Source organism: Stegodyphus dumicola, chromosome 7 (genome assembly GCF_044657685.1).
Source record: "Stegodyphus dumicola isolate Sdum_Otavi_A_Nest chromosome 7, ASM4465768v1".
NCBI lineage: Eukaryota > Metazoa > Arthropoda > Arachnida > Araneae > Eresidae > Stegodyphus > Stegodyphus dumicola.
Window position 1 is genome coordinate 110,964,176 of NC_140774.1, and position 25,430 is coordinate 110,989,605.

Here is a 25,430-nt window from a genome sequence, read left to right on the forward strand (position 1 = left end):
CATAGACTTCTGGTTTTTTTATAGTGCATGCACTGAAAAAGGATATTAGGTGGAAAAAAAAAGCTTTAGAAACTAAAAGAAAAACACTCAAAAGACTGACAAAAACACGCACCCACATTGCAAACTAACATATTATGCCTATTTTCTATCTATCTCGACATATCGATCTCTGGTGTTTTATATTTCATGCACTGATAAAGTATAGTAGGAGGAAAATAGAGCGTTAGAAACTAAATGAAAACGTTTAAAACACTGACACAAATACACACGCATTCACATACAAATTAGCATATTGTGCCTATTTGTTCTCTGTCTTGACCTATTCTTGCTATAATTTTCTCTGCAATACTTTTCACTGCTATACTACTATAATTAAATGTTTTAAAGTCCTTGTCTGCCCCTTCTATATCTCTAGTGATAGCACACACTTCAACAAAATGACGAGCATCTCTCACATTGTATAACTTGCCTTTGTCATTATATTGAAGCTCAAACCTATTTAAAATAATAGCGAAAACTTCCATGGCCGATTAAAATTACATTAACATCTGTGCTTGAGATAGGCTTAGTATTTCTTTTAATTTTAAAATTATGCAGAGCATCTTTTTTTGAAGAGCCTTTCTGTAGCATATTCCAATTCTTGTAAAAATTATTTAGCATAATTCGAATGGTCTTTGGGTTCTGGAACCCGTTATTCCGGTATTGAAGTACTAGGCTCTAAAGCCGCTTCTTTAGCAAGGACAATCAGCCTTCTCACTGCCTGAATTCCCAGCATGTGCTGTAATCCAGCTAAGTCTAATTTTGTGTTTCTTAAGAAGGATTGTGTATACTTCTTTGGCTGTTTCAATGAAATTATTGGGCTGGTTCGCGATAGAGAAGGCCTGTAAAACCAAAACGAGTTGAAGTATTATTTGACCCAAAACAGTTGAAATACCATTTGACTTCTTTCGAGTAGCTGCAAGTGCCTGTACAGAACTTTGACAGAATTCTCAGAAACGTGATGCAAAATTGTATGTATGTAGTAATTTGAATCTTATTTGTGATATATGAAACACAAAATAGTTGAAACTTGCAGTCATGTCAGATTTAAATATTCTTTCCCGTTTTAGTAAGCTCCTGGGGCCGCAATTAACTTGGCACACTAATCATGCTTATTACGGAACATTTTCAATTTTGATATCGTTGCGGTAAGAAAAGAGCAGCTCATCAGCAGTCTAGATAGGTCTAGAAGCAGAAAGCAAGTGCTATGTATTCGAGACAAAATCTTAATTCAGAGCAAATTAGTTTCAATTTCGATATAGTTTTGATTGGCTACTAAAGAACTCTGTAATATTATTATTAGCTGCTAGAGTTTCAATTAACGAAATGTCGCCAGATTTATGTAAAAGTCATATGGTATGTATTAATCTGTGACTCAATTCAGAGAGATTCATTATAAGTAGTTTCTAATTTTAACCTCCCCCCCCAAAAAAAAAAAAATACCAAAACTTAAATGAAGAAGCTGTTACAAATTTAAGTCACAATTTTATATATCTCTTTTTTCTGAAATATTTATATTAATAAAGCAAATAGTCTTTAAAACGCACTTGTGTATTTTCAGATATCTGTAATCCATCTATCCCGCATGCAGTTCCTTTGGTTTTGTTTAATCGACTAAGGGAAAAGCATACTAATCTTATCTGCCTGAGAGAAGTTCTTGGAGGACTTTCTGAGAAAACTGGCTTATGTTCACAATACTCTTGGAGAAAACCAAGAAAAGTCTCATAGTGCTAAGTTTTTCGCTAGTATCTGCATTCATTTGCACTACTAGTGTACATGGGATTTATCTATTCCCTCACTGGCGGTCTTATAACACTAGAGATAACAACTAAATACATAAATATTTGATTCAAGCCGGGTTATTCAGAACGAAATAAATAACTGAAAATCTGAAAACACTTTTCCGCACTCATTTAATTTTGCAATTCAGAGGTAGATATTTAATTCAAATCTGATACCTTCTTTCAGCTATCCACAGAAATTTACTCACCACTTGCCTTCTTGTTTTTTGTTAGTTAACGAATAAGTTTAGATTTTACGTAGATTTTTTAAAATGATAAAGCATTTTCTCATAAATATATGATTGGTTAAAAGCATATAATTCTTCAATATAATAATTTTACAGATTATTTTAGAAGCAGCGCCCATGCAAGCTCTCATGGCGTCCGTCTATAATATCAGCTATATATTCGCTTCCTCTTCACATAACAATATATCTGGATCCCCATAACATCCAGGAAAGTATGTCTGTAAATGTGTGAGGCGCTTTAAGAAGAAAGAGATGGAACTGACTTTTTTACAGCGCATGAGGAATGCTTCATCATTTCAAGGTAGGATATTCATGTCTCCCGAATTTTCTCTATTTTAAGATAAAATTAGTATATCCCCAATTTCAGCATGATTCTTTATATTAAAATCACAAATCTACGTACCCTATGCCTTTTCCAACGTTCAGCCCTCGTTTCCAATCCTCAATGATATGCGTCGAATAATTTATCGATACATGTTAATAAGATGTTAACTTGTCAAGTGCAAGCAACGAGCAGTTACAAACATTTTCAACTGCGTATTGCTTATCTTAACTCGAACGCACAGAGAGAACAAAAACTTTACTGCTCAGTGATCTCTCGTAAACTGTTTTTAATTACTCTAATTTTCTAAATCATTATTTATAAACGTAAACATCGATCAGCTGAGGGCGTCCGAGCACCCCTCCCCCATATATTTTTTCTCTTCGCCTTTTTGAAATCTTATTAACCAAAATGCTGATGTCGCGGCTAATGTTGGAAATAAAACACAAAGTAACAATGAATACTAACTAAAGTAATTTAGAATCAAAGTACCCAACTCATTGCCTTAAAGCTAATTCATCTCATAGTATCTTCAAACTAACTTCAAAACAGTTGGCTGGATGCAAATCGTAAAATTAGATCATAATAATTAGGCTTATACTATCCTATTGATAACGTTTGAAAACTTAAGATTCCATTTCAAATTCCTTTACAAATCGTTGTCATCGACAGCTTCGAAATAAAGAATAATTAAACTAAACCTTTTGAGAATTTCCTATATTTTCCATTACTGTGTTTTATATTTTGGTGTGTTCCAAACATTTGGAGCCTTTTAGAAATGTGAGAACTAATAATGTTTACAGGTGAAGATATCCTAAGCAAAATAAGTTATCTTCATCATCCAGACACTTTCAGAAATTTAAATCCCAAATATACATAGTATAGCGAATATAAAAAAAATATGGCGACACTTAACACATTGTAAACGTGAACAATGATAATCTGACTGTGCCCACAGTTCACACTCTATAAGATTGTGTTGTGATATCTTATACAAAATATGAAATGAGTAATAAACGAATTCGAAATTCAAATTCCGGTCTTCCAGATGCACGTATTCGGATGAAGGACTGTGTTATTCAGAATCTGATGACTCTAGTTTCCGCTATTTTTTCACATTGCGGGGAACATTCATACATACACGCATATTCTACATTATTTAGTTTCTTTAAAAAATAATACTTAATAATATTTGATGGCAACAATTTTAAAAGTAACACGCTATTTATAGTAAACGAACGCATAACCCAAATTCAAAACCAATAGCCCCTTTTGGGCTAAAAATGTGGACGCGGAGTTTTAGAAGTCACATGCTAGATGTGAAATTCTTACGGTTTGTAATTTAAATACCTGTTAGAGATAATTGCAAATAAAAAGAAAATTGCAATACTAAGTGATCAAAATACATGATAATATAAACAATAAATAATGAGAATGAGAATGTTGTATATGTACTGACATCGTATGAAAACTGTTATTGGTAATTAAAAAGTCTGAAACCAGAAAATAATTGATTATATTTAATCTATTGACATGAAGTGACATTCAGTGGTATTTCTGTTAAAAGAAATTTGAAATATGTCGACAGGTATCAAGTGACTGTTTTAGTGACATACCGTGTGTAAAGTATAAATTCTATGTATTAATAAGTGTTTCAATTCTGAATCGCATATGTGATAGGTTGAACAAATATGTAGTGCTAAATTATAAATGTATCCAGTTGTGAAAATATACTGAAAACTTGCAAAAGTGCAGTGCTAATCCATAAATGTGATGAAAAAGTGTAAAATTGCAGTGATTAATTGTAAGATTTTAGTGACAAATCATGAATATTTTCGGAGTGAACGTCTAAACTCAGAGAGTGTTCAGAAAGTTATATGGTCTACAAATCGCAGTATTGGACAGAATTTTAGTCAGATCTTTTGGTCAGTGCAGAATCGTAATATGGAGACTGGTCTTGGTCAAATCAAAATTTTGCAAAATTATAGAACTCTTCCAGTGAAAGCAGTTTTGACATCTCAGTGATTTCGAATTTTAAAATTTCGGAGACGTAACAATGTTTCTTTCGTCTTCTTCCGCAGGGAATGAGAACAAAAACATTCACATTTGAACTTCTATTATTTAATCATTATCGATAGTGTTCAGTGAGTACATAAATTTTAAGCTAACCAGTTTTCCTTACAGTATATGTAAAAATTGGCCCGAAAGGTAGAATATATTGGAATATGCAAATGGTTAGTATTTCACGATATGCACACATAGGCAAGTGTAATGAATAATACTTCGAAACACTGTAAAGGACAGACTGAAATGCCAATTTTTCAATTAGGTTTGTCTTTTTTTTAATTTATTGAAGATGCCACGGTGGTGGTTTAGAGCTTGTAATCGCTAGTTGCACTGACCTCTTGGGCTTCATGGAGCCATTCGTTATTGGTACTGGAAACCAATTGCTTCCAGTCATTTCCGTGCGTAATTTTAATGGCAAGGTTTGACAACAGTGGCCATTTGTGAAGTACATGTTCATCTGAACGACGCTGCTAGTGAGTTTACCTGAGAACCTGAGCCATTGTGATCGCCAACTTGACGCCTTTACTAGTCACGTCAGAAAGAGCTGTCTCTGGAGCAAGTCACAAATTTGGATGTATTTCATGGACGGCGCTCAAAGCGCCTTCAGATGAAACTAGACTTAGGACGGACTTATGATAGTCCGGATCAAATTGCCATTAGAACTAATTAACTATTCGTGTAGCAACTTATCGCTAAATCTAGAAGATGAATACAACAGGGAAAGGGTGTATAAAACTCTATTATTGAACTCAGTTATTTTCAGATGGCACGGTCTTACATACTTACGATTTCACCACGCACTTATGGAGAGGAATTTAAAGATAATAGTTATAAACTAAATTTAAAGGTAACCTAGAAGTTAAAGACTACACAAACTAATTTAAACTAGCAAGCTGACTCATAAACCATTACCGGCGCGATATTTAACTTCGGTGATTTCGGTGATATTTAACGGTGTGATACTTAACTTCGTTAAGAATGCAAAGCCAAGATTCAGAATTCAGACAACTGGTAGAAACAACAACGTGCGCACTCTTTAGCGAAAACACGCTCTGATTAGCCTTTTTGCTACTTCAGTTTAATTACGCTGTCGTTCTCCCTAACTGATTTACATCCTGGCGAGGAAATGCGAGAGAAACAAGGAGTGACAGAAAAGACTAACAAATTAAAATAACTATTAGTAAAAATAATATAAACCTTGATTTTAGTGATCTTATTTTGAAAAATAAGGAACGAAATATGCAGTGTTCACAAAAAAATTCATTGATTATTGGGGGGGGGGAAATTAACATTATTTGTTTCGAGGATGGAAATCAATATGATGTTAGCATTTGTTTCTGCGAATATAAACCAAAGCCTCGAAAAACAACTGACGACAGAAGCATCCAATGAAACGGGAACTTTCCCATCTTCGGTAGTAAATTCCTTCTTTTCGGTGAAGAGAGAACTCTCATGTGACCCACTCACCCAATGGTACGTCACTAGCACTCCTTCTGGCCAATATTCGAAGTGTGTTGGCGGGATGCCAGCCATGATTGCCGTTTGCCGCCGCCGAACTGCACCAACAAGCCTCTGTAGTAATAGTAAGGGTGCCACAGCGTACACATCCCGTTAATTTCTAATCCTGTATATTCGGCATTTTGACGAGCCACCATTATATTACTGAGTTTCTAATGTTATGTAATGCTATGCGTACTTTCTTTGATGTATTTTTCAACAGGACAATGCAAGGCCGTATGTTCTTCACACTGTCCTACATTTTCTCCGTATACAGAATGTCCCATTCAGACCATCTAATATCTGTACGGCGAGAGTTATCGCCTAGAATGCATATAAAAAAAGTGCCAAAAGTGCTTTGGAGGTAAATGTGAAAGAAACGAATGATGTCATATTCAGTGAAAGGGGGGAAACTTCATTGGAAGCATGAATGCCCTCGCATGCTTGCCTTGATATGCATAGTGGACATTTTGAACACCTTCCAACGTAGACATATGCAAATATCGATGTTCATGGTTCCAATGACGATTTTGCTTTTTACCCTTGCACCGAATATGACGTCATATTTTTTTTTCACATTTTTCTCAAAACTTATGCGTCATATCGGAAAAGTTTTTTAGGCACTTTTTATATATTTCATGCGAGTAATCTTGCATGAATTCTTGTTTTATTCTTGTTTATAAAGCATTTATTCTTGTTTTGCAGAGTATGGGCCAACTTGATAGGACACTCTGTACAAAGTGTTTAGCTTCTATCTTGCCTTGGGAAATCTTGAGCCTCTTACCAACTGAAATCATTTAGTTAATAATTTTAGAGAGACATATATCAAAACCAACTTATTTCTGAAATATCCTCCAGCTAATACAACCGATAAAATACGGCTCAAACTTCAGACATGAAGTATTAAAATATCGGTATTTACTATTCAGAATCTGTTAGAGTCCCTACCGAACCGCAGATTAGTGTTTCGTGTTTTTAAAAGCATATCTTCTGAAAGTCTCCGGGTGATGAAGATATCGACAATTGCTTGGGATATCTTGACCTGTAAAAATTGTTTCTTGCTAGAGTTCTAAGAAAATGTTCTAAACTGCTGGTTATTTTTTTTTTCTTTTTGACACTCGGACAAGAAAGTGGTTAATGCCTCTAACTGCCGTTCCGAAGAGCCTGGATTCGCATCTCGGAGAAAGCCATGTATGTAAATTGTCTGCACCTTTACAGGCGGTAACCGTGGTCTCCTATAAACCCTTTAACTGTCAAGTTATTTTGATGATTTGGGTACACAAATTGTCAAATTTTTTTATTTTAAAAATCAAATGTTTAGTACAAAATAAAATATACTTAAGTAATTAAAAATTGATATTTTGAAGTACATGGGTCAAATTTTTAAAGTTTTGTAGCCACTGCATATTTGCTTGAAGCGGCTGCCACTCAACATGGCAGTTGTAAAATTCGCTTCTAGTGGAGCATTATTTTCTAAAAATGAAAAAAATTAATTATTTTCTAAAAAATAAATAAATGAAAAAATAAATAAAAGTGAATACCTATTAGTAGTTCAGTGATTCAGTCTTGTGTGGTACAACTTTTTTTTACTTTTACACTGCTAAGGAGGACTACTGACCGGGAACAAGCCTGTGTGGTACAACTGGAAACACTTTTCCAAGCACAAACCAACTCCACAATCACTACACTAGAATCGTGTTTCTTTCCTTACCTTTTTCCCATTTTTATCCTTTTTCGAACAACACACTTTGCACTGTCTTGTAGGCTTACGTTTCACAGGAGTAGGAGAAATATGGGAAATAAAATGTCGTTCAGTAAGACGGGCAGGGTTATCTTTGTAGGTGGTCTGCCAACATTCTTTTGTCCAGAAGCTGCATCATCATATTTATGTAAAAGCTCTTCTATAACTTGGATTCGAAATTTTAAAAATGTAATACGTTTCCCAACTACATTTTTATAGAGCAAATATGAGTTCCAAAGTACCTTGTCTAGTAAATGTAAAAATATCGTTTTATAATATTTTCTCTGACGTTTTCGGATTGTTGGATGAAAGGATATTTCCTGATCGCAGCGATCTACTCCACCCATAGTTAGACTGTAGTCAGAAAGAATCCTCGGCTTGAGTATATCTTCATTTTTTTTTTTGAGGCTGACCATAGAAGTATCATAAAAACTGCTCATCAAACACACATCCTTCATCTTCGGTTGAAGAATCTAAATCATCTATATAATGCTTCAAAGAACTGGACGCTATTTTACAACAAAAAGATCCCGTGCACTTTGAACCAAAGAACTTATAACTTCTAACCTTTCAAATCTTCAGTAAAGTGCTGTCATCTATTGAATTGAGCGCACATTAACTTTTCTCGAGATACAGTCGGGTTTGACAAAGAGATGAAGCCGAAATAAACGTCTCCCGATATATATTCGGGTATAACAATTCGATGCACTCAAAAAAAAAAAAAAAAAAATTACCCCGAGAAATACCCGGGCGTGACATTTTCGAACACCAGTGCGAGATTATCTCGGGCATGACAGTTAAAAGGTTAAATGCCACTATTGTAAAATGACCACCGCTTAAGGTTTCAGCAGTGGCCAAAGCCTGAAATAGCTGGTATCCGTCATAAAATGAAACTTCTTTTTTTTCTTTTCTTTTGTTTATATATTTTTGTTCTTCTCGCGCATAAATCCCAAAGTACATACGAGCTGTTAACACACAAAATACTAATGCAGTATTTCAAAATTGTAGAAGATATTAAAATGTGTAATTCAATTATTCTTTGTTTTAAAGCTGTCGATATCAACGATTCGTAAAGCTATTTAGAATGAAATCCTAAGTTTTAAAACTTTCAATTTGGAAGACAGGTAAGAAGATATTATTTATTCCTTTAAAATAGTGAATTTTAAGATACAAATAATACATTCAGTAGGAAGTTAAAATTATTATGCTAATCTAATTTTATGAATTGCATTCTGCGAACGGTCCTGATGGTCCTGATAAGGTGAATGAGTTTTCGGGCAATGAGTTGCCTATTTCAGTTATTCTTAGCGTAAACAATGACAACGGCAGCTTTTTTAATGTGATTCAGAAAGCAGAGAAGGAACACAAGAAAGAAAAAAACAGCGAAGAGGGAAAAAAGTATATAGCGTGGGCATACTCAGCTGATCAATGTTTATGTTTATGTTTACAGTTAATGTTTTCGAAAATGACAGTAATCAAAAACAGTTTGAGAGATATCATTGACTAGTCAAAAAAGTTTAGTTCTTTCCGTGCGTTGGACGAGTTAACATCAATAACTACACATCAAAACATTTATTCGAGACATACCGTTGGGGAACTGAAAACAAAGGTTGAACATTAGGAGACAGGTACGTTAGTTGGTGATTTTAATTAATGCATTATTCGATTCGCTTAAGAATTGGATGCTTATTGGTTGTTAAAAAATTCTCTGTGACGTTGTTTCATATCAATTCGTTCTCAGTTCATCTTTTGTAGGGAAACGAGAACAACGAATTAAAAGATGCAAGATCCGTAAACAATACGTGAGCACAGCAAATTAATAAATATATAATGGAAATCTTAAATTAGCAAATTTCCCAAGGAGAAAAGTTTCTAACTGCAATTTAATATGAAATGTGCTTTTACTTAACATTATGTTACTTTACAACTTTTATAATAATTCGAAATAAATTGGTTTAGTTTTTCCAATTTTTCTTATGCATATTTTCTGGCATCAACTGCAAAATTTTAATTAAGAAGTGAGTTGTAGTAAGTAAAAATGCAAGATTAAAATCTCATCTTTTCTGCAGACTTTAGAAAACTGAAAAAAAAAATTCCATCTCTATAATTGGATAATCGAAATGTGTAATGTAAGAGAACAGAATGGCCATTTTATATTTTTCTAACCTGTCTTATTTCCATCAAAAACTCACTAAAATTCTTTATACATACAAACAGGGAAAAAAATCTTATCTAACTGCATTTTCTTTCATTTTTGTTTGGTTCAGAATTCTTAAGACATTCTTCAGTACATTCTTTCATGCCTTAGTTTTTATATATATTGCTTGCATCGGAATCTTAGAAATTTGAAGCATATGCTTTGTGTGCTGAATTCGAGCATTGTGATTCCTATGACAAAATTAATTTCATTCCATGCAAGGTCATTGCTTATTTTCTTACTACAAAGCCGGATTCGAATCTCGGAGAAAACACTTTGGCTTCTACAAAGTAAGTCAATATATTTTTTTTCCGCCTAAAAACTGCGGTATTAAACTATCTGAAATTATCCTTAAAACTGATAAGAGAAAAATAAAAATGTAAATGTATTGCTTTATAATATATGTTTTGCAATCATAAACGGAGTTAGACGTTAGAAGACTGTTTAGTGTATAATCACTAAGTCCTAAATGACGAGAAAGTCAGCAGAAGGATAAAAAGAACCTTTATTAATTGAAATAAAGTTCACAGAGGGCACCAACTCGTACTTACAAAAGCAAAAACTTTTGGCTTAACAGAAAATGTAATGAATAACTTAAAATTAAGTTAAGTTTAACTAAAGGCTTCACAAATTAACTATCGCGCAAACTGCCTCTGACTCAAAATGACGGCGTATACAAGCCCAATGGCAATAATAGCTGCAGAAATTCTAATCACTAGAAAATCAAGATCTTCACGCTGGCAGAACACGCTCCGATTTCACCTTCCAAAACCTTTCCTTAAATACTAACTTCTTTCTACCTCATCTGAATACACGCGCGATAGTCGACTTGCTTTCTAGCAAGAAAGTGTGAGTTGAAAGCGAGAGCGATAGGAAAATCGCTTAAACATAAAATAACTGTTAATTAAACTAAATAAATCCCCACATTTTTCAAACTCCTTTTTTTTTTTTTTCAAATTCTATGAATCAGTAGCTCATAATTCTAAATACGATAATTGTTTTGCAGCTCCAAAATGGCACCAATAAGACAAACAAAGAAAAAGGTAAAACTTAACTTCAGTAATATTAAATAAACGCAAAATAATTCTTAAGCAGCAAGATAAAATTCAGTTGAATTCTAAAACTACAGGATTATTTGATGCCAATAACTGGCCTCGAAATTTTAAACAAAACTGATAATTTCTTCGGAGGCCCGGTGGCGCAGCGGCTAGCGCATCGCGCAGCAGCACCTTTGATCCGGGGTTCGATCCCCGGTCTGAACAAGGTCAACTCAGCCTTTCATTCTTTGATTTCCATCCTTTCGGTCGATAAAATGAATACCAAGTTTGCTTGAGGACTAAACACTGGAGGTCCTGCGAAAAGTTGACCACTTGTTCAGGGCATATGCTTACGCACCCTGGGGCCCACGGTCAAGAAAGAAGATTTCGGGACACTGCAGGCATTGGCCCAATAGGGCTGTTAAGCCACAGAGTTTTAGATAAGTTCTTTGTTAGGGTAGCAATGTTTTGGGAATACAAAGGTCTGAACTCACAACGCAGATGAATTGAGAACTCGTTTTATAATGACTTTCGCTGTGATTTCACAATACGTAAGGAGAAGGCAAAATATTGCTGCAATGTCCCACTCAAATTTCTCAATTTACATACACCTCTGTATCATTCATTTCGAATATTCTAAAATTCACCAAACGTGGCGATATTGCACTTTACATAGCTAATGCTGATAGCCTTGCGTTAAAGCATAAACTCATTTTTTTAAACATAATACTGAAACAAAGTTTAATTAGTAGTATATTAATATATATTGTATATACTCAAAAGTCATAAGTCAAAACATTTTAAGAAAATTTCAAAATCAAAGCTGAAAACTAATAGACGATCTGCGCAAATTGCCGCAGTCTCGAAAAAAATGCAATTTTTTAAAAGAAGAGCAAATAGTCTTAGCTAAGACGCAAGTTTGCGGTCCGTAATATATATACAGGCGGTTAATAATTAAACTTGAAATTTCCGAGCAGTCTGTAGCAAAAACTATACAGCGGAATTGCATGAAAATTAGATAATGGCAAAATGAAATGATAGCAGATAGGCAGAATGAAATGATAGGATATCGAGTCAAAAAAAAAAAAAAAAAAAAAAATCGAAAACCACCCCCATTATAGCTTTATTGAGAAAATGTAAGTAATCTACAAAAGTTTACAAAACATATTCGATATGATGTCCCCCCCCACAGCCAAATGTCGCAAAGATTCAAGTTGGGGGCCTAGGAGGCCAAGCTGCTGAAATTTGCCAGCTGGTGAATCTGTCGGTGAAATGGCGGTGGAGCACTTGTTTCACACAATGGGCGATGTGTGGAGGAGCACCCATCCTGCATTAACGCTGTGGTAGTTTTGTTTCACATCGCCTTGTCTGAAGAGCCGGGATAACGGATTGTTCTAATAAGAAAGCGTATCATTGACCGGTTACGGTGTATGTCAAAGGCCGAGCGGCGCTGTGCTCTTCTAAAAAAACGTACCCACACAATGAATGTTGCAGTAAAGCCACACCAAACCGTTACATGTGAAGAGTGTAATGGAATTTATAGGAATTGATATGGATTTCTAGCAGCCCATATGCGGCAACTGTGCGTGTGAACCACACCTTCCATATGAAAGTGGGCTCATCGGTCTACAAAATGTTCCATGGCCATTCATCCGGGAGCTCAATCAGCGCAATAACCCCCAAGGGAAAAGTTTGTCGACTATTCAGATCAGCTGGTTAAGAGCTGTTTCACTAGCGACAGTTTATATGTATAGTATTGTAATACCTGTTGAAGAATCTTATTAACCGTGGAAAGATGTTGGTCAACACATGCTGCAATACCCCGAACACTAGTACTACTTATGGTTTGCGATCTGTCTTTCTCTACTTGTGTCGCTATATCATCCACTGCCTGTGCTGCAACACACTTTCGTCCCCTTCCTGGCTGAAATTCCAATGTTCTCGTTGCTTCAAATTTCCTAATCATGCTTGTTAGTCCTTGACTAGTGAGTGGACCTTTTCGTAATCGCTTCAAGGACAGAAATTTCCGCAAAGTTTCGGTAGCAGAGTCTCCGTTTTGGTAAAACTATTTCATCAGTAAAGCACGTTCCTTGAGAGTCAGCGTTATCTTCCTTGACTTAAAAACGAGTATGATTGCGATTCGCCTCTCGCATCATTATAGGGTTGCTGTGCACGCACAGTATTACTATGGTTATGATATTTGCATATGCCGGTTATGATATTTGCATATGCCAATAGTTTACATTGCACAACGCCATCTAGTGATGGCTTTTGAAAGTCAATTTTTTTTCTCGATAAAATTCCCATCATTTCATTCTACTATTACCCAATTTTCATAGAATTCTGCTGCCCAGTTTTTGCTACAGACTGCTCGCAAATTTCAAGTTTAATTATGGACACCTCGTATATTATAAAATAGAGTGTGAAACAAGTTATGGATAGTAAGCAATCAGTAAATCCTACATACAGAGTAACTAATGTATAACAATACACAATGAATAAAAACAAAGACAGTAAACATGAAATAATATTTGCATAAAATGACAGCAGTGTCTTAAAAGTTTTGGTCTATTATTGTCTAATATTATTTAACAATAATGCATAAAACTGAACTTTTGTCAATTTTTATCTCACAACCTGAAATTTTCTATTTGCAAATCTCTTTTCTTAGCTTTACATACACTTAAATATTTTAGGGAGTGCCGACAGCTGCCTTCTGCAAAGATTTCTATTAAATGAATATGCATTATGTATACTCGCAAGTTTGGTAAGTATAAAAGTACATCGAATTATTGTTTTGATTTATGCTAAAAGCTCCTTATTAATACCACAGATAAAATGCATTTCTTGTCCATTAAATTCTCTTTTGTAACTTATTTGTGTCATTTGTAGCAATATTTTCGATTAAAATATAGAATTTTAATTTTAAAATTTAAAATAACTATTCAATCTGTATCATCAAAATGCTCAGCATAAATAAACATTTTTAAAGGAAATGAATATTTACGTTAATAACATAAACACATTGAGCTCAAAGAAGAAAAAAATTAACAGAACTGAGGTAATAGAAAACCATTGCATTTTCAAGCAAATATAAATATCAATAAAGAAAGCATCTAAATTAAAAACCAGCATCATTTATTTCCCTTCAACCAGTAAGACAGATTTTCGTACCGAAGTGAAATGAAGTCATGTTCATTAAAATTTCGTACAGAAAGAAATGGAATTGCGGTTATAGAATCTAAATGGATCCGAACTTAAAAAGGCCAGATATTGCATTAGCATTTCAAACTTTAGTTCTTAATTCGATTGGTTGACAAGTGAAAACAGGCTTCTTTTAGATTAATACTAGCAACATTTCAATTATTAAAATTCCAGTGGTCGTTTATTTACACTGAATAAATTTAAGTTTGTTATAATTTTATACATTTGTTTTCAGGTCTTAAATGCTTAAAATTATGATTGGTGACTGGTGATTAAATACTGATAATTTTGCTCAATTGAAAAAATAATGCATTATTTTCTGATCTTAGCTGATAATTTTACTCGATTTAAAAGTAATAAATTACAGTTCATATTTTACTGCCGCGCCGATAAAAATTGCACTGTATTATTCTACTAGAAGAGCACTTCCTTAATAAATCAAATAAAACTTTATGAATATCTTCATTAAACTATACTGTAAATGCAAATATTTAACGTGCTTTATATAATTTAATTTTATTGTTTATATAGTGTACATAATTCTGTATCTTATTTTAAGATATAAAACACCTTCTTTTCCCTGCAAAATTAAGCAATGAAATCAGTTTTTATGACTTTATTCGAGAAACGAAAGTTTTTCAGCAAAATGAGAAACCTATTTCTATTCAAATAAAATAATAAGCTTTATACTGCATTCAGATAACCCGATAAATATTCATAGAAAATATAATATTAAAATAATATGAACGGTTGCAGATTTTAACGGTCTACCACAGAGGTTTGTTTAGGTTTTCTTTTACGCTCTCGCTGAGCTAGCAATCTCATTTTTTTCTGTCTTTTTAGGTTTATTTTTAAGCATTCGTTTCTTCGCACTTACGCCACAGATAGTTCAACAGCAAAATCACAATTTTTTTAACAACAGCATATGTTCTACATTTTACAGTCTTTCCTCTACTCATCATATTTCTAGTTAGATTCATGTCGAGGCAAACAGATTGGCAGCATAATTTGGTTTAGCTTCCATGTTTTTTTTTTTTTTTTTTTTTTTTTTTTTTTTTTTTTTTTTAATGTGTCTCTGTGTTAGTTTTCCTTAGAAAGCTCTACACGAAACAACCTCTTTTCTTCGGAAGATAGCTCTCAAGTACTTGAACCATAACCAGATGAGCCAAATTCTCTTCAAATTAACGAAAGGTTCATGCAACACTGTTTTGTAATGGTTAGTACCAAGAAAATAATTATTACAGCAACATTTTGTCATAAAATTTTTTTAGCAAGAAAAAAAATGTGTTCTTATATATTTATTATTATAATAGCCGACAATGGTGCCCGCCGATATCACGCATTTCTGAACTATGCTTTTACAATTAAAAATGTTGCTCTCCCATCGTCTATTTCATTGTTCTTCCACTCCATTCAGTAATATGAATGCAACGGAACTATGATACAGAATTAAATTAATAATTAAATAATATGTCATTAAAATCTTTTAATTCGTTGAATATCAAATTTAAAACACCAAGTGTGAGTGTATTTTTCTTTTCATTTTAGTTCGGAATCTGGAAGAAAAATTGTGCCTCGAAACTTCAAATGTATGTATCAGCCTCTTGCTAGATGCAAGTAAGAGCAGGTAATTTGCATTTTATAAATCAAACAATTAAAAAACTTCTAATGTTACAACACCTACGATCTTATAAATTCCAGAAATATCTCCAAGTGTTCGTGTTGATCACTGATTATATAGAAATGGTTCTGTAAGGAGTAAAATAATGTTCCAATAGTTCCTATTTCATATGTAAACTTATTTGATGGAAAATATAACGTTGACACCCCACAGCTCCCCACTTTAATTATATGTGAAGAACATTTAATATGGTAAATATTCTAAATATTAGTTTTAAATTCTAAAGGTAAATTAAGATATCATCTAAAGAAGACTTTTACTAAAGCTTCTTTTAAGTGGAGATAATTCAAAGAAGGTAAGTTTAAAATGTGTGGAAATATTAACTTATAATTTGACACATAAACCTTACTTAACTTATCACGGACTTTACAAATCATATTCTATGTTATTCCCCCCAATAAAATTTGCCCAGCAAATCTAGGTGACATTTTTGATTCATAATAGACGCTTTCATTACTTTCTCAGAGTTTTCCAGTCATGCATTAATACATGTCTAAAGTGAAATTGCAACCCCTTGGAGGAAATGCACGTAGAGATGTGAAAATAACAGGATCAGTAGATAAATACATATGCAAATGATTAAATTCGAATGCGCATCTGGTCACATGGTACCCATGTTTTGGCTATAAAAGCCAGTAGCTGGCTCGCTCTGCTTAAGTGACAGACTGCTGTAACAGAACTTGTGAGCGTGTGTGTATGTGTGATTATGGCAAAGTCTCGAGGGCTATCTACCTAAGGGGAGGAATGCCTTCGTGGAGGACTTTTTAAGGGAGACTTGCTCATATACACGTTACATATGGGGAAAACCACGAAAACGTCCATGCAGCCAGCCTGTTCGCGGGATTCGAAACTCGAACCGAACTATCAGTGTTCAGCGACTTTACCGCTCGGACGCTGGTGGGCTCCAGAACTATTGAAGAAAGTTAGAAAATACCTCCGAAACATCAGCAAGCTGAATACCAGCAGTTATTGTCTGAGGAACGAAACATATGATAGACCTGCATGAGGTCGGTTTTTCGATACACGTAATTGTCGATCGTGTTGGACGGAACTTAAGTACAATTCAACAATATGAGGCACGATAACGCATAATTCAGAAAACTCAGATCGCAACGAATAAGCAAATTTGGCGAATGTTTCCAAGAGAACTCGTTTGCCACGGTAACTTATATTCAAACCTACCTACCATTATCAGAAGGGGCATCTATTTCCTGCCAAACCATTCGTTACGAGTTTCATGAGGCAGATATGAGCACAAGGCGGCCAGCCACTGCGATTTCTTTAACGCATTCAGCATAGAATTCCAGTCTGGCTTGGTGTCGACGTTATCATCAGTGGAGGAACCAATGGCATCAGGTATTATTTTCAGACGAATACCGATTTTGTCTATGGAAGCGTCGATCGTCACCCCGGCCCCTCACCGGCTTCATGGTTTGGGGTAGCATCATGTTCGGACAGCGGACAACCCTTATGCACATTACTGGCAGTTTAACATCGGGCCGGTACTTAACAGGAGTTGTTATGACTGTGTTTGGGCCATTTGACCAAGGCGCGCGGCACGTTATTCCAACAGGACAATGCCCGACCACATGCAGTACCTCCTACAGTACATGCAGTCCTGCCACATGTCGCACGCCACCCTCTGAACAGTCTCAATAGAATTAGCATCCCTCTTTGCTATCGAGCATGTGTGGGCTGCATTCAGAGTGTGGCCCACAGGTCACCGCAGTCACATACCGTAGAGTACCTGAGAGCTGCAGTGGACTCGGCTGGGCAAGGAATATCTCAGGAGACCATTAGCAGACATCATAGACAGAAAGCCTCGTTGTTTAGAGTCCTATATAACTGCCCGTGGTGGCATTATTAGATACTAAATAAACAGTTTAATCTTTCATATACTTGTTCGTTTATGTAAGTATCTGTATATGTAAATTATTGTATAACCTGCTATTTACACATCTCTGCCCGCATTCCATCATGGTGTTGCAATTTCAGCGTATTTCAGTGTTAGGCAAAATATTGTTTTATTTCGATATCTTCGAGAAGGTCTTTCGTGTCTAAGTTTAATCATAGTCACACTATGGTCAGCTATTATAAATGAAATGCACTGAAGTAATAGACCTATCCTGTAGTCAGTAAATGATTTAATGCAGAAAATATACTAAGACTGCGCGAGCAGTGAAATTCTAACAATAAAAATCGCAAGAAACTTCGGAACAATTAAGAGCAAAAAGATATCTTATTTTCCTACGGATACCTTTGATCCATTATTTCTCGGTCTTCAATGTAACAGAGAATTGTCCAAACAAACTCTGCAAAATATTCATGAAACTTTCAAGCATGTGAAAACTGTGAAAAGTAGGTTGCTGTGATCGATTTGAGGTGTCTCAGATGCCGTCAAACTCTTATATGTCATGAAATTACATATAAAGTTTTGTTTGGCCTTTTAAAGTAAATATGCATATTCAGGCATGGCTAAATAAAACTTCTCTACTCTTAGAACAGAAAAAACGATTTGAGGGAGGAATAAAAAGTTTTGAGCTTTACAGAAAAAGGTGTGTTTGAAGCACAGTTTCTTATTTTGATTTCTCTGTGCTGCAGTTTCTTTAGAGTCACGTCATAGAATGATTTAACCTGTATCTACTACCACTAAAGGACCGCTTCAATGACATGCATTCAGTGATATGTTGTGTGCACACTAGCCCGGTGGCGCGAACAGAGGAAACATTTTCCACATATGTCGATTCACACCAAAATGGAAGCGTTCGCAACCAAATTTGTTATATGCGCACACTAAACAGCTCTTTATACTTGAAATTTGGGGTTATTATATTTTTAGTGGTATTTCGAATTCCTACAGTTGTACCTTTTAACTGAGATTAACTGAAATGGATACAGTTTGTGAAAGATCAAACTTGTTTTATTTCTTGCTTCATGTACGAGGAGGGGAAAATAGAGCAATGGGTTAAAAAGAAATTGACAGGCGACTTCAGAAAGCAGCTGCAAATAGTTCAATTGAGGAGATGGGCTTGAATGGCATCGAAGTTTTTTTTAATCACTTTCGTATGAATCATCATCAGTTTGATGAATTGCTAGCCCTCATTGATTCATTTACCTCAAAGCAGAGCTCTTATTCTCAGCAGAATATCCCAGAAAAGTATCGTTTCGAGAACAAGAAAACTATATCCCAGATGGGGGGGGGGGAAATCATTTCAGGTATCTCATTTATTTTATTTATAAATTTTATTCAATCATAATTAAAAAATTGTAGCAGGCTTCGATTTTGGAGAATTAGACTTTTATGGGGAACTTCACAGCATATAAAGTTTTTTTTTGCATGATGTATCTATTCCCTTTAATAAATTTCATTTAAATAATGCAATCAAAAATATATTATGTTATAATGTGCGTAGGATTTATAGGCTTAATCCTACGCACTCAAATATCACTTCAGAAAAGTAGTAAAGAAGGTAAATTAAAAAAAAAAAATTGTAACATAATTTCTGCCTTATTTATATATATGTTTGCCCTTAAATTTAGCTAATTAAAGAACTGTAATTACTTCAATTTGTTATTCATTGTTAATGAAGAGTCACTATTTAAATCTTCATTTTATAAAGCCACTTTTATCTGCCTCACCTTGGTAAATACATTTTACATTAAATATATACATATACTATGCTTTGAAAATGTGTAAATCCCTAATTAATAATTTTTCTCATACTCAAGTATTATTTGAAAACTTATCTTCAAGATTAAACCTCTAGATTATTTCTTATAAAATTTGTGCGAAAAAATGGTCATGTATTGAAGAAAAGTAGCATTTAGCCATTAAAATGCTTAGAAGTAACCCATAAAATCAACCTCACGCTACGGTTGAGTTTTGGCTTAATTTAAACATATGAATTTTTAATTTGGAACCTTTCCTTCCCTATAAATAATAGATTTGCTAATTTTTAAGCAAATGGTATTGTTGGGGTATTGTGTGATAAATGGTATTGTGTAATTACGTAGTAACCTAACAAAAGAAAATACTGGATGTAATGTAAACCTATGACAAACGAAAAAAGCAAGATGAGATTAACTGGTGAAAACTTGACATGATAGTTTTTGTGTCATATCTTTCGGATTGACAAGGCATTTTATACAGTTGTGTCAGGTACTTGACTACGAGTAGATATCTAGGTCAGGTACTTGACTAGTGTCAGGTACTTGACTACGAGTAGGATTTTAATGATAATAGTTGTGCTGATAATAGTTGGATTTCTTTATGAAAGAAATCAGGTTAATTATTTTTCTTATTTAATATAATCTCATTTTTTATTTAAATAATTAATTTAATGTTTTATTATTTATTATTAAATCAATATTCCGTTAGGAAAATTCTTCAATTTTGTGGGAAAATAGATGCTTCAATTGCTTTTATATTATTTTTCCTTTATTTAAATTTATTCAAGATTTCTGTGTCTTTGTGAAAGGAATCAGAAAAAGAGAGGAATTTTCGCTTAGTCATTCTATCTCAGGGTGGCTTATTTTTTTCTGTAGAATGTTCTAGAAGGAACTACTTTGTCTCGGTGGCCTTTAGGACAGGAAGTACGTGGCGAAAGGTTAAAAGTTTGTCAGTTCCCCTACACAGGCGAATTGGGTGTCCGGTCGTTTGGCTGCTTGAGAGAAGGGGCGCATGTGCAGTAGGCATATTCTGGTTATTCAGGGTGAAAAAAGGAAAATTTAGTCCCGAAGGGGGGGCGAAAAATGAAGGCTAGATGCTAGCCGTGTTTTTGAATGAAATTAAAAAGGATTTTAATGATAGCATTTTTTTTTTTTTTTTCTCGGGACGTTTTGATGGAGGTCGCATTTGCCGTGAGCTGCGAAGGCGGGGAGTTGCAATTATGCTCCCGCCCTGCTTCTCAACTTAAAACTCGAAAATACAACATTGAGGCTAACAACCGGAATAAAGAGGATTTTTTTTCAAGCATCGGGAGAAAATGAAGTTTGATCCAGCGTTTTTTTTAATCAATTGCTTTATTCATCCAGCTTCTTCATGCTAAAGACAGTCAACAATTAAGCCTCGTTTCATGGTTTGTGTGTGTGTTCATCAATGCGATATTCTATCTGGTTGCATCTCACACAAAATGTGTTAATTCTACCAAGGGTTATGGCTACTATATCTTTCGGCCGCCGGTTAACGAATCTAGAAGGTTTTTATTCAGTTCGACTTGGTAGCTTCGATGTTCTGCTATTAGAATGTTCCATGTGTCGAGAATTGAACTTTTGCAGATGAATCCGGAAAACGTTATTTTTGCATGGTTACTCCTATGTGAATGGGCCACTCCTGCTTCTCCTTAGTCACTTCAAATCGCTGGGTTGAAAGAAATCCTGACAGTTGCCTTGATGTATTCTTCGACCAGGGGCCGAGCTATGTTGCAGTATTTTGAGGACTTTTTCTTTTTCCTTGGTTCCCCTCATCTGTCTCGACGGCAGTTCAATCTTCAGGTACCCCAGTGAGAGTACTTGATTCACCTTCTATTCACAAATAAGTTTTTTTAAATTTTTTCATCTCAAGTAACTGAACTTTAAATTAAGATTAGCTGAAAAATTCGTCTTGCTCCTCTATTCTTTACAGGAACTTTAATTTACACTCAATTCCTCATAGTTAATAATGTTAAATTTGCGTGACTTTATCTTTAGCCCGGATGTTAAAATTCAGGTTTAAAACAAAAGGATGGTGATGTACATTGTTCCTTCTTATTTTATCTTAGTAGCTTCTGTTGAATGTGAGCTAATTATGTCATAATTGTAATTTGGTACCTAAATTATAAATTAATTAAAATATTGAAATATAATAGGTAATTGGGAAGCAATAATAATGTGAAATAAATTATAATCTGAGGATGCTGAATAAACCTTTTATTAATTATGAAATCTATATTATGTTTTCATTTGTAGATTGTCTTTATCTTTTATCTGAGTACGTCTCCTTATGTATGAAAAACACAACGCATTATTTCCCTTTTATTGTGATCACGCAAATGGGGGAACTAACTAGCCGTTATGAGTCTAATTCAGGTTTTGCTAGTTTAGTTAGCTTAAGGTTTAATAAGTTATTAGTAACTTATTTACGGCTTCACCGGATAATATTGTGAACCCAAAACTCACAATATTACAATATGTAGCTTCATAGTAGATGCGACCTGGACTAGAATCTTACACTCTAAAGGATTTACGGCGGGCCGCTGAGCCAGCCAACACTTACAAGTTAGGAAAAGTTTACTTGAATTGGACACAGAAGAGCTCTTTTGCGACGAGGTAGAGTAATGCTTACCCCCAAATGCCACTTGTAGGCTTTGACTTCAGCCTTGGTATAAGGTAGTCGTTTAACAAGGAAATTAGACATAATGTTAACGCTTAGGCGAGAGTATTTTGGAAATATTTAAAATTAGGCTAAACAGCAACTTTATTTTGGTATTTATTTTGAATAAAACTTATTTAAGGTAATTAGACACATGTACCTTTTTTCGAAAGGAAAAAAATCTGCAAAGTGGGATGAAGGACGGCCTTAAGTATATCGAAAGCAATAGACGGAGTAAACTGAATATGAACGTAGCACCATTGTTCGATGGAGCTAGTAATGGAACGTGAAGAATTAAAATATTATAGTTCTAAAAGCATTAGGAATCCTGGTGTCCTTCCCCTGTAATCCAAAGAAGTGCGGGATCGATGGGATAAAAATTTTATCCTGTCCTGTGTTGACAGATATTTAATGAAGAAAAATAGTGAATGTCCAGTAACCTCTAATAGCCCCTTTTTAATATATAAAGAAAGCACAAATAAGATTCTAAAAATAAAATAGCACATTTTATGTGAAAGAATTAAAATAGATTTATAGTGCCTCACATGCTTATGTAATTCACAATCTTATGTAATTCTTTTATTCTCAAAGAAATGAAGAAAATTCTAATTTATTTGAAGCAACGTCAAGATTACAGATCCTTGTTCTTTATTTCAGGGCACTGGAATAGAACAGCTGTTCAGGCCCCTTTACAGGTATCTGCCTATAATCATCAGTCACCTCGAAACTTGCAAGACATCACTATACCATCAAACATAAATAAACAACTTTTAAATTTTTCCAATATTGGAAGTAAACTGAAGTTCCTGTGATAAACCACAAGAAATGTACATGCCATGTGACCGAATAAATAAAATATGTATCTTAAAAAGGTTGAGTGTTTTTCCTACGCATGTGAACAATCCTTTTATTCCTTTTCTTTTTATTGTATGCACATAATAAAATACTGGATTTTTATCTCTTTCTGTATTAGTAACCTGTTTGTAATTTCAAAATATTTCATCTTGGCAATTCAAATGTGTCAGCATTTAATCATTATATGAGAAAAATACAGAGAAAATTGCGTGAAGTGACAAGGAATTATATTTTTATTTATATTCAATGATACATCTTCATATATACAATACATAATTTGCCTAAAATTATCTCTGAAAAAAATGTGAGTAGTTAAAACAATTGAAGACTGAAATAATTTTCAGTACCTAAAAAACTGGACATTCTCTTTGAAAGTATTCTTGAATGACATAAATACGCTAGATTTGTAGAAAGTTTTCGATGGTTATATCTCATGTTTTCAAACGCAATAGTTCTCACTTATTTTACCATTAATTACCGGGTCTTCACAAAAATCTACCCTATAAAATGTTGAACTTGAAAATTTTTGTCATCGGGGGGGGGAGTGATATTTAGTCTCAAACTTGAAAATTACCACTTACAAAAATATTTAGAAGTTACATTGGTTCTTCTCATACTTTCTAAAAAGAATGACAGAATGTTTCTGTTAACCCTAATCATAGTTCATTGTGAGAAGTATTGGTTATTTTTTTTTCGATGCAGAAAATTGTCTACAGAAGTTCATTTAATATATCTTGCAAGAGAAGTTTTGAGAGTTAGGAAGCACTGAACATGTAATTGTCAAGGCTATCCTCATTCAGTAGCGATGTATGGTTTGCTTTGATACAGTTACCGCAGGTACTTCGCATGAAACGGTTTCTGGACCTCGTTCGTAATCTTGGTAGACCATGTTTTGGTCATCATCAGACTTTACCAGTGTCATTAAATTAACATAATATTAATTATTAAAATGTTAATTTTTCCATCAAAGGCTTAGTGGTTAAGGTCACTCAGCCTTTGAATACAGGTAGAAACGGGCTAGTGGTGTGAGGACTTGATGCTTTTTATAATCAGTAAAGTAAATGCAAAAGTGTTTCGTTTGGAAAGGCATCCATTTAGCCATCCGTCGCATTAGGCGGATAGCCCTCGCATGTTTACAATTAAGCAGACGCTAATTTTATTTAGATTCAGAATTCTATATCCCCAGAAAAGTACATGAAGGTCCATCTGATTTGAAGAAGGTATTCTGAAGAGAAGTTAGGTAAGCAAGTCGTTTTATTGCACGGTATGTATTCTCCTGGAACTAAGGATTTATAAATGTTAAGCCAGGTTAAAAGGAAGGAAATATTTTTGTGTTCTTTACTTCTGTTACAAATATGCTGAACACCTGTGTGCATTATTTATTATTGGATATATTGTTGCGAAATGCCCAGCTGCGGTGAGATAGCTTGTCCGCAAAGCGGTTTTAGAGTTACCAGAAAGTGGCAGGGAAAGGCAAAGTTGCCGCATTCGGAGATAAATCACCCATTTGGCAACATTTGGCGATATTCCATGGTTGGATGGAGAACCTTCTGGAACGAATTCTTGCTGGTTGCCATATTCGGTGAAATTTCGCCCATTTGGCGATATTTGGCGACAAAATTGGTGATATGCTATAAACGGAGAGAGAACAGAAAGCATTCTTAGAATTTTCCGGAGAATATTCTCGAAGTAGGTTAGAGTTATATATTTCCTGCGTATACGAGTAGTGTAGTGGTATCTTGAATTTAGTAGTGTCTTGAGTTCAGAGCTTAACTTGAGAGCTATCCACCGAGTCGGGAACTGTACTTTAGCGCTTTGCTGTGAAGTTGAGGAGCCTGAAGGCTGTATTTCTGTTTGATTCAGCATGTTTATCACAGTTTTTCGACGACTGTAAACGTGTCTTCGGAACTGTTCTGTATAATACTAACGAATAAATTGTGTTTCAATTCTTCGTCAAGTTTTATCATCAATTACTCTAAATCAACGAACTTGTAGAACGCAACAAATGCTGTCAAAGTGGGATGGAAGAAAGTGAAAATGCGACTGTTAAGTTCGTAGAAACTGATAGTGAAGTTACGAAGTTGTAGTTAGCAAGCATTGAACCATCTAAAAATTCATGTGATACACAGATGGAAGAAACTGATGTACAGCTTAAGAAGGGGGTTCCAGTATTGCAGGAAAATACATCCGATTCACAAACTCTGGGTCTCATAATACAAGTTGTGCAGACAGAAACGTGATTCTAAACCATGATACTTCTGTTTGTAAAAAATCGGATTCTATTCATAACTCTAATGAAAAAAATCGGAACTGCTTTTTGGGAAACAGAGGAAAATAAACATGTACCAACTGCTAAAAATACCGAGGTGAACTGTACACATGCTGAAACTGAAATTAATTCAGAACTTTAAT

General features: G+C 34.5%; 1 protein-coding gene across 1 annotated transcript in view; it reads left to right on the forward strand.

Annotated features, from left to right (window-relative positions):
* The window catches only part of LOC118201601 (alpha-1,3-mannosyl-glycoprotein 4-beta-N-acetylglucosaminyltransferase B-like), a 246,080-nt gene extending 223,046 nt beyond the window's left edge, over positions 1–23,034 (forward strand). Inside the window, exons 12-15 of the mRNA XM_085820727.1 lie at positions 2,165–2,369; positions 13,626–13,696; positions 15,682–15,760; positions 22,821–23,034. Coding sequence (XP_085676853.1) covers positions 2,165–2,269 — 105 coding nt within the window. The 3' untranslated portion in view covers positions 2,270–2,369; positions 13,626–13,696; positions 15,682–15,760; positions 22,821–23,034. The remainder of the gene's footprint in view (positions 1–2,164; positions 2,370–13,625; positions 13,697–15,681; positions 15,761–22,820) is intronic.
* Positions 23,035–25,430: the final 2,396 nt, after the last annotated feature.